Genomic DNA, 14,952 nt, shown 5'->3' on the forward strand with positions numbered 1-14,952 from the left:
GCAAAGAAGCACAGCACAGTCAAAATACTCATTTCTGCTACAAGGCAAAAGGCACACAAAAGATGCTTCCTAGGACCACTCACCAGTGAACACACTCAAGCTCATGACTACCTTACTCATGGACATTACTGACCTCCAACGTGCCTTTCAAGTTCAAGAAAGTAAACATTTGCAGTAAATTACACACTTGCAACACGTCTTGAGGAAGTTTAATGAAGTCAAAGCCAGCCAGGTGCCACATTTACCAAGAATGAAATAGGAAAATAAAGGTAGTAGGGCATGAGGCCACCTTAGGCTAAGAAAAGATACTTTTTTTTTTTTTTTTTTTGGTCATGTTATTCTCCAGTTACTAAGACATATTACAGCATACATAGGAGTCCTGTAAGCTACTAAGCAGTTGAGATACAAGATTATCATGGAATGGAAAATGCTGGCACAGTTTAATGAGGCAGCCATAGAACACTATTGCAATGTACCCCCTTCAATACAGAACACAAGAAAGTAAGAGGCAACAGAGGAGAACTGCCCTTCATCTCATCTGTCAGTACAAAATCCACTTGGAATCACAGAAGTCAAGAGATGAAAGGCCTAAAAGGACTCTGTGTCTATTAAAACTGCATTATTTGCTAGCAATAAGGAAGTCTGTATTTATTAAAATCTTGTGCTCCTGGGTACAAGAGTAACAAAAGAGAATTCCAAAAGATTTACTGTCATTCCCATACAGCTGGGTTTGTGAGGCTGAAAGGCAAGCTATAACAAAAACATTGCCCTCTGACACCAAAGAAAAAGCAAGCACCACATTACTCACATGACTGTAACAGGGTTTTCCAGCTTGGCAAATAAATGCCCAGTTTAAAAAAAATAAATATCAAATGAACCACAGGTCTAGACATGGCCAAAGTTTCACACCTTCATCAGACTCAAAACCTTTAAGAAGAAATGCTGTAATTACATTATTCTTGTAACATGGGATCTGGTCTGGGATTAAAATGCAGGTGTTAAAGTAGATGGGATCAATGGAGAATGCAAGATATCACAACACTCCTGCACTGCCCTCCAAGGCCTGTGACTGGGTATGACAGATAAAACACTCCATCAGGAAACTCAAAGTACCTGACCCACCTCCAGGCACCACACAGCAATACCCAAACCAAACAATTAAATCAGCATCTCTCTGCTGGAGTCTGACAAGTCTGAAACAAGTGAAAATGCAAGTCCACACAGGGGCAGGAGGGACAAATCACCATCCTAATCCTGATACAAGTTTATGGTCAAATCCATATAAAAAGTCATACACTATATGCATAAGTATGACTAATATCAATGATCACAAGACCATCACGTTAAGTGTAAAGCAAGATTATTTCTTTGCTCTGCCAAAATTATATTCCAAGCTATTACAAGAGCCTGATTTTGTACCAACTGTGTGAAGCCATTAAAGATCTTGCTGCCAAGAGCCTAAAATATTCTAGTTCTGCTGAAAAGCAAGTAGGTCTGCAATTACTGCGTTGAAATTATTTATTTCTTTTTTAAGAACCCATCAGTATGCCATGTGTGTGGCCAAGGCACACAACAGTGCTACAGAAAATCTTCAAATAAGCAAAAAGAAATTCAGAGGAAAATCATGTGAGAGAAAAATAAACTTATTTGGAGTGTCACATACCTGACTGCACAGAGTGGCAACAAAAGAAGAGACTATCAAGCTGCATTTGATAACGGGATGGCTACTGCCATGGTCTGCTCATAAAAAGGCCCTTGTGAGATCTCCAAGGATGCTGTACGGTAACAGTTTTAAAGCCTCAGCAAAATAATCAGAATGACAAAGTTGGGCCAGGGATGAGGGGACAGGTAAAAGGGGTGAAAAAAAGAAACAGGAAAGACTACCAGGAGTCTTTCAACCTGTTCAGAAACAAATAAGAGCAGCAGAAAAGCACACCCTTTGCAGTGACATCCCTGTCGGTCCCAGCCTGCACTACCATTTTCAGAGATACCACTGTGCTTTGTGACACAGCCATTTATTCTATTCTGAAAAGCTTCTCTATTTTTCTCTCAAAATGACTTTCCATTTGAAAAAACTGTTTAATATTTCACTCTGAGGGGGGAAGAGAAGGAGAGGCTTTTCACATCCCAAAATAAAATTATGCCCATGAAATTAGATAAATGCAAAAGCCTGTCATCCAAAGCTTATATACTTAACCATCAACAAAACAGTTATGATAAAAACTGTACCTATGGCACTTTAATATGAATAATTAGCTTGTTTGATGATGGTATTCTTTCAACCATGTGTAAAATCCTATTTAAACTAGTACAGTCTGAAGGACTTCACTCTCAGAATTCATTGATTCTGTGTATCTACAATTTCTAGGAATCCCACAAAGCTTACATCAAATGATGAATTCTCACCCATTCACAGGACTAAAAATGCCACTGGCAGATTAAAGAAGATTTAATCTGTCCACATTTAAAGAGCAATGCTGCCCATCAGGAACAGAAGTAGCCACTTCATATAAGGGAGATATCAAATGACAGAAGCACTAGAGGATGAAGCTGTTTGAGAAGAACATTTAAAAGCTTCACTGACACTCAATGCACAGGAAGCAAATTGGCAATCAATGACCAGAGCTTTGAGTGTCATTCCACAGTACAGATTTCAGTGAGTTTCTCAGTCATGAACAGAAGATGTGTACATACATACACACACACCTATACATACAGACACTCCCTGACAAAATTGGCTTCAGCAGTCAAGAGACACCAGTCTGCCCTCAGCTTTAAAATGATGCAAGTAAAGCAGCTTTTATCTTGATTCCACATTGATTTCCATGGTTACATTAATTCCACATGTACCCAATTTAAAAATAAAGAAAGCCATATAAATCAAAACCACACTGTTCAATTTAAAATAAATTAAGTGCAACTTAACATGCCAGTAAGCCAAACTATCAAGTAGAAGAGGAATATATTGAATTCTAAAGTATACACTTCAAAGGGTAGACTAAGTTTTTCTGAATAATTTTCCTTTTTGATGAAAATGTAACAGCAAACCTTTTAAGCTTTATGTAACTACCTAAGTGTTCAGAGTCAGGAAATTTATTTTCAGGGGATATCCCTTCTACATCAGTGATAGGACAGCTCATCTTAGATATCCAATAGCAAGATTTCTATTTGCTTGCATGTACAGTGTCAGAATTTTATTAGCTTTGAGAAAAGAAATTTTACCTTAAGTATTCTGAACTCCTTATGATTGACTCATACTTAACATGACTCAAGTGATCAAATCTAATCTATCATTATAGCAGCCAGACACCCAATTTTAAGCTACAAGTAAATTTCAAATACAGACTCTAACTTGCTTTCAAAAACATGCTTGACTTCATATCAGATGTTTCCACAGTATCCCACCATTTTCTAATATTTCTAATATTTTCTCAATACTGACATTTTAATCACTTATTGCTAAAAATTCTTAGTGGTCCTGTAGGACTTCAATCAAGTTTGGGGCTGGAGTGTGTATGGGGGGGGAGAGGGGCACTGTCCTGCATACAAAATGGCACCATATTCTGTAATAACTTCAGTCAATAAATAATCTCTTTTTCATGTGAACTAACAAAACACTTCTCATTCAAATAAAAGAACCCAATAAGAAAATAGCCAGGTTTTGCTATAATTTTAAATATTAACATTGACCTAAACTGAAGGGACAAATACTTAAGATACTGAAACAAAAGTAGTCTATACCTGAATCCTACATACAGAACAGTGTGATTTAAAAGGTCAGAAAGATAGGCAACTCCACTCATATGAGAAAACAAACTTCATTTTAATCTAAGTACACCTGCTGTTTACTCTTAAATGCTGTATCAAGATTGTCTCACAGTTATTCTACCCATCAATTAAAAAAAAACAAACCATGACCTGTGACCTCAAATGAAAATACTCTGTATACAAATCTACTTGTGAGCAAATGCAGAAACATGTACACAAATAAAACCAAATTTTTGAAAAGGGAACTTGCCCTATGGGCAATGCAGTAACTAGAACTGGTAAAGAAAAAAACAAATCTTCAAAGCTGTATCAATACTTAGCAGCTTATCTAGTATGAAGGTGTTGGATTCCAGGAGTACTTAACCAATGCTCTGACCAAGACTGTGAGATCAGCGTTAACAAAATAAATGCATATTCTAACAAATTATAAACTCATTTTTAATTTTATGCATCTGTAACAAACAGTTAAGGCTCATGTATATTTGTAGATACTTCAATCATTCTGTTTCAAGTTTAGATAAACTGCAAGAAAGCTGAGGAAAAAACACTTTAATAATGATATAATTAAGAATTAATATTATTTATTATTAATGAAATGGTGATATAAAAAACAATTTTATAATTAAATCAATCCTGATTACTAAATGCAGTCTTCCAACAGAGATGATCGGCTTTTAAAATGCAGATTTTTTTTTTTTAAACAATTCCTTTGGGAACAAGATGCAGTTCAAATGAGATTGTGACGCTGAAGAAACCATCATGGCAAATGATGGAAAAAAACAGATTTTTTTTTGTTTGTTTTTCTCCTCAAATGTGATTTGGTATTGCTGGGAGGAGAAACACTTTTTGTAAAGCTGCATTTTCAATTGCTATTGTCCCTCCATGATATTTAATTTATGGTCTTCCCCCAATACAGTTTTTAAAAAGATTATGTGGATCTCAATAGTTCACATTTGTGCATTTCAAAATGTGTCTATGCAGAAAGCCTATGTACTTATTGCTACAATTCAGTCATAATTGATGTTTTTTCAAGATGGACTTAACTCAAAAGGAGCCAGAGTTTCAGGATATTGCTACTAAGAGGCCACACTGCCAAGTATACTAATATCCAGTCTTTAAAGGGAAAAAGCAAGGTTTCTTTTAGTGGTTTCCTGTATATTTTGAAATGCCAGTTTGTATTTTAGAAAAGCATCCAAGGTAACACAGTACCCTGAGGCTCAGTGTCTGCCTGCTGGAGGAGGCGATAAATGCTGTACAAGCCAACTGAGCTGCTGAGCCACCCCAAGATCTTAGGAACTGAAACTGCCTTTCTAAATTCTGTTGAACCAGCCCTAAAGAGAAAGGGAATGTTCTTTTTCTCTAAGCAATAAATGCGGTTTCACATTTATTATGTTTTATACAGGCAAAACCCCAACACTTAGTGCAGCTGAAGCTCATTTGGTGACACTACTACAGAGAGGAACAGCCAGAAAATTTGATGTGAAATCCCTCCCATGTGCTTGTTTCACCCTGTTTCAGGGGAAGAGTTACCCAAAAAGCTGTCAGGGCTGATGGTCCAGAATGTAAACTGGGTCAGCCACTCAGGCCATCTATTTCAGCCAACACTGCATTTATTTCAAGTCTAGCAGTGTTAATGTGATTAGACATTCCTCTGATGTATTGCAGCCAACAGAAGTGAGAGGATTTTTTCTTTTTGTGTGTGTGTGTCTATTTTCCTCTTCCAAAATAAAATTACACATTTAAAAATAGGCATCTTAATACCCAATAAAGCAGGATGCCTTTCACTACCATTCCTAATAATCCCACAATCAAAGATTTTTAAGAAATTTGTAAAAGCTTAAAAACAAGCTCCCAGAGATGAGGACACAGATATTTATATATCAAGCTTTACTTGGAAATCCCATACAATCATAAGGAAAAATTCCACAGGATTTTAAAACCAATCACAATATTTGCACTGAAAAAGGAACTGGAAGAAAAGGGTGGGCATGCCAGTTAAGATTTTGGAACAGATGGGGAAGTAGCAGGACTTCAAAAACAGGTGCTGTGGATGAAGTTTTTTCAGAGATAGTGAGAAGATTATGCTGAGGAAGGCAGGTCTTATGGGAGGTCTCACTAGGAAATGTAGCAAGTGTATGGGAGTTAAGGGACAACACACCAGAGGACAATGAATATCAATACCAGCTTTCAGAAAGTCTGACCTCAACCATAACACATTCATTTAATATATTCTGAAAAATAATAAATAATCCCATTTACTTTACTTTAAAACTAGCAGCACCATCATGGGTGCATTAAAAAAAACTCCACATCTCCATTGCAACGGTACCGATCAAGCCAAAAGTTTGTTTCAAATTCTGTTTGTTCCTTATTATGCTGAACATTTCACCTCTTCACCAGTGAAACCCAAGTTATTTATGATCAGAAATAAAGGAAGTATTAATTTTGGGGGCAGGGGAAACACAAAGACATGAAGGACCTCCTAAAGAAGGGAGGTGGAGGCCTGAAAACTTCCATGGAAAGCAATGGGATGCAGTGGGCATAAACACTGATGAGAAGATCAAAACACCTGATGGCAAAGGCTGCACTAACAGGCATCTTTGTTCAGGAAAACAGGACAGACTGGGTCAGTAAAAGCAATACTGGAAACAGTTGAGGGCTGCTTACAAACAATACTTCTCATTTTACAATTTTTAAGTTCTGTTCAGGACTTTGTTTTCCCATGAGGAATGACATTGATATCATGGTAACACACCCACTTCTCAGAGGAGCTGATAATAGTTGTATCAGCCAAGATTTTGCCCAGATTTCCTGTTTTCAATATTTATATCTAATCAGAGAAAGAATTCTGCTTCAGGCAGACATGGACTTAAACCAGGGGCACAGAAAAGACCAGCATGGGCTGCCACACTTTGTCTCCTGAAAGAAAATCAGCTATTTAGAATCAACCCAGCTCCTATTGGAAAGCCAAACATAAAGGAAGATCATCGAGGAGGGAAGCAGTCTTCTCTAAAGGACTAGGTCAGAAAATTAATGGACTAATTCATATCTATTTAAGAGTAAGACCATCAATATTTAAAGAGAGTTAAACCCTCCACATATTGTCAGGTCAAGAGGAAAAGTATAACAAAATGCTCTTTCAACCACTACATCCAAATAAAGGGATTTGAAACAGTACCGTTTGATTCACATTAACTGTTGCTATGTTACGGGATTAAATGTGTTTTGCACTCAGCATTTGGAGAATTTTAAGTTTTATAACATGTTGAATTCAACAGCCATACTACAGAGGCCAGACCCTCTTTTAAAGAGGCACAGCAGCAGAAACAGAATTCCCACCTCCACCAGAACCCTGAACCAAATTATTATCCTGAGACTACAGAAAAGTGTCAGCTGCTGTGCTGCAAATTCAACTTTTTTGTTTCCACAACTGTATATTGCATAATTTCACGACTGCTATATTATTCTCCATTCAGGAGACAAAATTAACTATTAAGAATCAACCCAGAGACAGGAGACAAAATCAAAAGGACAATGGTCAAATAAAAAATATGCCCCAAACAGGAATGAGGTTACATTTTGAGAAAATACAAAGTCAGACAAGAATTCCTAGTATTAAATGCAGAGCATGTCAGTGCTAGTTCTGATATCTCACCCTTCTCTGAGGTCTAAAAAAAGTCTTTTAAAAAATAATATCTAACATACAGGGATCCTTCCTTGTTATATTAAATTATTATCCAAAAGATAACTTCAGACAGGAAAGGTTTTATGTTTAATACACATTCAATAGCTGGGGGCTCAAAAGCCAGAAAATTTAAGTGGAGATGCTATGGAAGAACTCAGGACTTAAAGTGGGAAGAAGTTAGACCTTCATTGCTTTGCCCTCCCTGCTACAAGCTGTTGCTTCACAACAACCCAAGGGCAGGCAAGACTCAAAAATCTGCATGCTAGTGTCCTTGAGGAATTCAACACCACTACTACAAGGACGGGTGGACGCTGCCAAAATTTAATGCAATGGTCTTCCTATTTGTCTCAATCTCATCTTTAAATACACACAATTCCATCAATTAGGTTGTCTATATTCAAGAGAGATAAGCCACAACATCAAAACAAAAAGGTCTTGAGAAAACAAAATTTTCATTTGACATTTGTATTCAACTACAAAATCTTATGAAATTCAAACCCTCTGTTTTGCAGTTTCAGGAACAGTTCACAGAAATCTACTGCCATTTCCACATCAATGGGCTTCATACCTAAAATAACTTAATGGATTTTACAGTGGTTATATCTTCAAAGACAATGTGTAAAACTTTCTTCCCCTACCCTAAACATGGTTTAATTCTTCATGCTTACTACCTCTCTTTGTGTCCACTTGAATTTTAACTCCATTTTAAATTTTTAATAAATGTATGATATATATAAACTGCCTGTGTTAAAGAAGCATTGGGACAATGCTTTGAAATAGTTTATGGTTTAATGGTTTAATTTTTAGGCTTCTCTGTACAGACACAGGAGTTGGACACCTTGATCCTTGTGGGTCCCTTCTAACACAAGGTGTTTCAATGATTTACGTGGAATATGATAGAGAATATTGTGTAGTATTAGTCATGAAATGAGTTCAAATTTGAAACTGTCATTATTACTGAATGGATATGTTCTTAGAAATAAGTTTTTTTCTCATCTGAAATTGCATCCAGGACCATTATGAAATTAATAAATGAAGTTACAGCCAGCATTTCCAAACATCAAGCAGTACATCTTAGATAGAACTGACAGAAAAGGCAGACCAACCATTCACAACATTCTACTCATATATGCTTTGAATTGTGTGAATTTCTTCTTATGCTTTTTCTGTCTAAAAAAATCACTAACTATAAACCACTCAGTAAGCTCAAGCAATAAAGCTATAAATTTCTATTTTCCCACTATTAGCATCCATCTCATTCCATATGCACCTGTCTAAAAACACACTGTTAATCTGGGACCTACTTTACTCATTGATCCAATATCATACTGATTATTTTAAAACAAGCCACAGGGCAGTAGGGTAGCAAAGATGATAGCATATTAGCTATCAAATTACAAAGAGTTTCCTGATATCCTAAAGTAACAATCATAAAGCCACCCATGTTGCTGTCAGAGGATCTTTCCTTGTGCATTATCTAGAGAATAAAGGATAGATGCTGTCCTATATTAGGAAAGCTTACACACAATTTAGGGTAAAAATGCTTTTAGCAGCAATCATGCTGTCCATGAGCAAGAAGTCATAGAACTTTTTCCCTGAAGCACAGTTACATGGTTATAATTACACAGCAAATCATCTCATCCACCCTGCACCACAGAACACCAATGAGCCTAAATTGTCCCTTACAATGAGAACATGAAACATCTGCTACATCATGCACTGGGAGAGAAAAATGCTCGTTTAGGAATCAGTCAATCAAAGTTCATTTAAATAAGGGCTAGGGACAAATGTAAGCCTGATACGACACATTTCAAGTATATGCATAATAAAATTACCAAGTCAATTACATGCAATTTCACTGGAAATTGCAGAATAAGTTTAATAAATACTACTTCCTCTGAGAAATAGGCTACCAAATCCCATGTAGAAATTATTTTTTAAATGAGTTTTAAAAGAAGTTGATAGTGCCTGTGTACCTCTTTTTAAATCTGGTGCACATCACAAAACAGCCCCACTGGAGTTGTGGGGTTATGAATATAGGACAGCTCTGATTCTCAAACAAAAGGTAGCTTCAGAACATTACATTTAACATGTCACACATGAGCATTTCAAATGCATGTGAATACTAATGCCCACCTAAAGCAGAAGCAGCAGCAGTTTAAACAAGACCATTTTCTTCATACAAGCTTCCAAAATGAATACATTTAGTGGAATCAACCAAAATTTCATTTCGAAAGCCTAGAAAATAGTATACTAACTTCATATGAAGTTAGAGAAGTTTTTAGGTCTGCTTGTTTTCACATAATAGGAATACTGGTTAAGCAGAACAGACATATACACAGAATAAATGAATGTTGGGGTTTGCTTTTTTTTAATGACCTCTCCAGTATTATACACTTTAGGAGTTTATAGACCTGTAAAAAAATTGACCAAAGACTTTAGGAAACATGCAACTTTGACAGCAGCTGAGTTTCTCTACTAGAAGACAATGTTAAGTTTCACCTGCACTAAGTTTTAGTTACATCTGAAACTGCTGTGTTTCCAACATTGAACAGAGCTAACAAACATGAGCTGCAGGTGTACTACAACTCCTCTCCCCATAGTACTCAACAGCTACTATGATCCACACCACCCTCCCAGCAGGTCAGCCAGACTGCTATAAACCACTGCAGTGAAGTCCCATCAATAGGATTTCTCTGTACTTGTACACCACTTCTCTATCAATCACACCAGATGGCTGAATCTGTAAATGAAACAAGGAAACTAGAAAAATTCTATTATATACCTGCTACTAATTGATTAAAAGCAAACAAAGAAGCAGAATTGTTCTTTCAAATATAATAGAAAAGGACTTTGTTGAGGGACCTGTACATCAGATATGGATTTGAAAAGAGCTGGAAACTATTAAGTCATCACACAGAAAGAGAGATATGAGGGCATCTCCTGACTTCCAAATTACTTGTACTTCTGAAGTCAGATCAGTAAAGAAAACCCTCCACACTAAATACCGTAGCAAGTAATACAAATCCATAACCTAGGAAAAAAAAAACCTGAAACCAAAACCCACCAGAACTGAGACCTCAACTGAATTCTGACAAGAGGAGAACAGTAATCTGTGTTTGAGCAAATTTTGTTTTCAAGATATATCAAAGCTGAAATGCAGATAAGCTGAGAAGTGTTTGCACTGCAGCAACTGCTGATAATTGTCATCCAGGCAACTAACAACGTTTTCTATAACAAGAGATTAAGACCAACTCAAAGGAACCTGCCATAGAGAGTACAGCAGATGTTTATTTTCTGGTTTTAGCACTGTATCTGCTGAAAAATATTGAGATTAATTATTTCTAGCAGTTGAATATAAAAAAGGATACATTTAAATATCAACTCTATTGCTTTGAAACATGGAGGAAGTACATGGCATGGGTTGTGCATCAATTAACACCACACAACTGGCTCTTTGGGAGCTGCATCAAGGATCTCCAAGCCTTATACAAACACACAAGAGGGTCACTTTCTAGCTGCCAAAGACAACTAAAGTAATGTAAAGAATACTTTCACAAACCTAGAATCAACCTGTAACACAAACAGATATTTTAATTTCTCTGGTCCCCTCTAGTCCAGAAAAGAGACTTGTTACTAGTCCCTTGAACTAGCAGTTTTTAGAACTGAGTGGTAAAGTCAGAATTTGACATATTGCAATATTCCTGGAAATTCTGTATAATTTATAGAGAAGAGAGCAACAATTCGCAGTGCTATGGGATGCTGCATTTTGGACCCTACTTCAAAAATATATTTTCCTCTTCTCTGGTTTGTTGGTGTTTTGGTTTTGTTCTTGCTTTTTTCATTTGTTTTTTCTTTCTTTTCACACTTCAGTATAACCAATATCAGTCATTTAGTCTTAAAACTGCCACTGATGATTTTGAAATATCTGCTTCTGTAGTCTCGTCCTGGTTTGGGCCAGGATAAAGGTGATTTTCTGTCTTGCACTTTTGCTTTTAGCTAAGTCTCTCGTAAGTAGTTGCACTTGCTGAAATCAACAGCAAGTTTCTCAGACAGTGTGTGCTTCTAGGACTGATAACAGTTGATGTTTATAGTTACTGCTAGAGACTGGTATGCAGAGCCAAGGACACTGCTCAGCTCTGAGGAAAACTTTTACCCTCCAGGAGGATAAAGAGGTCCCATCTGCAGCCCTCCTTTGGGGAGGAACAGACAAAGATAGATGCCAGAATTGACCAAACAGAGTATTCCATCCCATATACATCATCCTCAGTATAAATTTGAGGGATCATGAGGGCCAAGCCAGATTTCCTACTTCCAGCTTCCGGCTGCCTGCCCTTCCTGCCTTTCCTGCCTCCCTTCACACAGCTCCTCCCTTCCTTCACCCCGGCACCCTGGAAGGATCCCGTCCGTTCCCCTGCCTGTGCTCCTGATCCGTGCCAGCCCATATCTGTGTGTTCCTGCCTCCAGTTCCCAACTGCTGCCGACTCCAGGAGTCCAGCCTTGACTTTCCCAGGGCTGCCCTGCAGCCTTGGTGGGGACGTGAGAGTTATTGGGGGGAAGGGGGGAGGAATGTGGTATCCATTTTCTTGTATATTTGTATATGTTTAGTAATTTTTCCTATTTATCATTACTGTTTCATTAAAGTTGTGTAGTTTAGTTTCCAACCCATAAGTCTCTCTCCCTTATTCTCTCTCCTTTCCTATCAGCGCTACAGGCTGGGGACAGAGTGGCTGGAGAGCAGCCAGGCAGAAAGGGACCTGGGAGTCTGCATTAACAAGAAACTGAACATGAGCCAGCAGTGTGCCCAGGTGGCCAAGAAGGCCAATGGCATCCTGGCCTGTATCAGAAACAGCGTCACCAGCAGGTCCAGGGAGGTGATTCTTCCCCTGTACTCAGCGCTGGTGAGGCCACACCTCGAGTACTGTGTCCAGTTCTGGGCCCCTCAGTTTAAGAAGGATGTAGAGGCCCTGGAACAAGTCCAAAGGAGGGCAACCAGGCTGGTGAAGGGACTCGAGCACAGGCCCTATGGGGAGAGGCTGAGAGAGCTGGGGCTGTTCAGCCTGAAGAAGAGGAGGCTCAGGGGAGACCTCATTGCTGTCTACAACTACCTGAAAGGAGGATGTAGCGAGGTGGGAGCTGGACTCTTTTCACAGATGACCTCCAACAAGACAAGAGGACACAGTCTTAAGTTGCGCCAGGGGAGGTTTAGATTAGATATTAGAAAGAATTTCTTCACGGAGAGGGTGATTAGGCTATGGAATGGACTGCCCGGTGAGGTGGTAGATTCTCCGTCCCTGGAGACATTTAAAAAAAGACTGGATGTGGCACTCAGTGCCATGGTCTAGCAACTGCTCCAGTGGGTCAAGGGTTGGACTAGATGATCTCTGAGGTCCCTTCCAACCCGGCTAATTCTATGATTCTATGATTCTATGAATAGAGAGCGTCTGTTGCTGGGTTTAATTGCTGGGCCAGTGTTAAAATGTGACAAGTCTGTACCAAGTATTTATACTATGAATCAATCTAAGGACCCTACTAGCAGTACTGTAGCTTCAACTACCCTTCTTCATAGACAAATACAGAAAAGTAACAGCCAAAATTAGCTCTTGTACTAGAGCATCAATAACATACCATGACATTTCCTAGGTCACTTTCTTATAGTATAGCTAGTTCTTCTCAAAACCCATGAAAAGAAAAAACCACACTGGCAAACATCTCAAGAAGCCGTTTTCTCCATCTTAAAGCTAGCTAGAGCTTACAGAGATTTTCTACCCATAGTTCACAATACACCTAATACAACTTTTTTCCATGTTAGGGAAAAGGAAACCTGTTTGGGCCAAGCTAAATCAGAAGCATGGAAGGACTTTAAACTCCAGAAATGAAATTTTCATCAAGACAACTGTCGTTACAATTAGCTCCTTAGTTGTGATGTTTGCTACAAGAGCTTATCAATCCATTCAGGGAAGCCTGAACTGTCCTGACTGCACATTTATTTTCCTTCAACATCCCAACCATCACAATCAGGATGAATCTTCTTATACACATTGCAAGCATCCTTTCAGTGAAAGATTAGCATAATATTAAGGCCATCTGAAGTACAGAAATGAACAGCATGAATGTTTTATTGTGCAGCCACTTGGTTATGCACAAGAGGGAACAACCCAGCCAAGACATCTGGCACAAATTACCACCATTACAAGTTTTTGCACAATTTTAAGAACTCTGATTAGCGCCTGCATGTCAACATGAAAGCCACAAAGCACTCCCAGGGTCTACTCTTAAAAAAAGTCAGTCTGGTAAAACTGAAGAACCAAAATATGAATCTGTTTTGGCATAACATTAAGCGGGCACAGAATACTCCACCTTCCTTATAAAGCTCAATATTACAAGGCTAAACATCCAGATGTTTTTTTTTGTTTGTTTTTTTAAAGGAAAGGTCCTATTTAAAACAATATTTCTCCCTCTGTTCATAAGCCTAGTACAACAGTAAAGAGATACCACTTTACCACTTGTAGCTGGCTACTGCCTTTTCCTGTCCTCTCTCAGAGAAGCTGAAAGCATGAATTAACTCATATTCACAGCTGTCCCAATTCACCTACCTGATATAGGGATCCCTCCCAGACCTGTGCTGTGTTGTGGTGGGAGATTCAAGTCCAAGAAATTACTATTTGAGGTGGGATTTGCTGTGTGGTTCAAGTGCATGATGCTATTGCGTGGGAAGGCCATCCAAGGATAGCGAGCTGCTTGGCCTGGAAAACTGAAGGAGTTGTAAACTGCTCGATGCTGTTGAAACTGTGGGAACCTCTGTGGCATGACTGGAAAGGTGCTACTGAGAGAGTTGGCATTTGTGGGTGCAGCAGGATGCAGGAATCCAGAGCCTGGCCCTTTGGCAGTTGTAGTGTGTGGGGTAGGGTTCTGAAGAGATGTGGGCGAGAGGGAAGGTTGGTCTTGGACTGACAGTTCCTTCTCAATCAGGTCTGCTAAGGCTTTGCGGGTGATGTCAAAGGGGTCAAACCCTAAGTCGTCCTCTTGCTGTTTGGAGGAACCAAACCCAAAAGCTGCTTGCCAGTCTGTGGAGGAGGATACTGGTATAGTTTCTGTAAGAGAGAACAGGATTTATGGTAAGAATTAGAAAGTATTTATCCATACAAAAATTCCAGCCCCAGCCCATCTGAATCTATGCTACTAGTTATCTTTCATATACTACTCCTTTGTACCTTCCCAAAGACACCTTATTCATCAGAATGCCATTTTTAATCAAATTATCATAGATTTCTACTTAAGGTGAAGAGGTAGAACTAGCAAACAATATTTTTACAGCAGAACTGCTCTGTTCCTGAACTACATAAAAGCCTTGTCAAGTAAGTATTTTCAGTAATAGCACCAAGCAGAAAGATCAATAAACACTTGCTGAGAACCTCCTTTACACCCATACTATTTGATGGAAGCGTGACTAAGCAGAGTTTAAATAAGGTTGTTTTTCACTTCAGTATTTTGCTTTC

At 38.4% G+C, this 14,952-nt stretch overlaps 1 protein-coding gene across 8 annotated transcripts in view; it reads right to left on the reverse strand.

The window, feature by feature from the left end:
* Window positions 1–14,952, reverse strand: part of CNOT4 (CCR4-NOT transcription complex subunit 4) — a 78,699-nt gene that overhangs the window by 5,054 nt on the left and 58,693 nt on the right. For all 8 annotated transcript variants that reach the window (XM_071732943.1, XM_071732939.1, XM_071732942.1 and 5 more), the window contains one exon: window positions 14,050–14,547. In XM_071732943.1, the coding sequence (XP_071589044.1) occupies window positions 14,050–14,547 (498 nt within the window). The remainder of the gene's footprint in view (window positions 1–14,049; window positions 14,548–14,952) is intronic.

This window comes from Heliangelus exortis, chromosome 1 (genome assembly GCF_036169615.1).
Source record: "Heliangelus exortis chromosome 1, bHelExo1.hap1, whole genome shotgun sequence".
Classification (NCBI taxonomy): Eukaryota; Metazoa; Chordata; class Aves; order Apodiformes; family Trochilidae; genus Heliangelus; species Heliangelus exortis.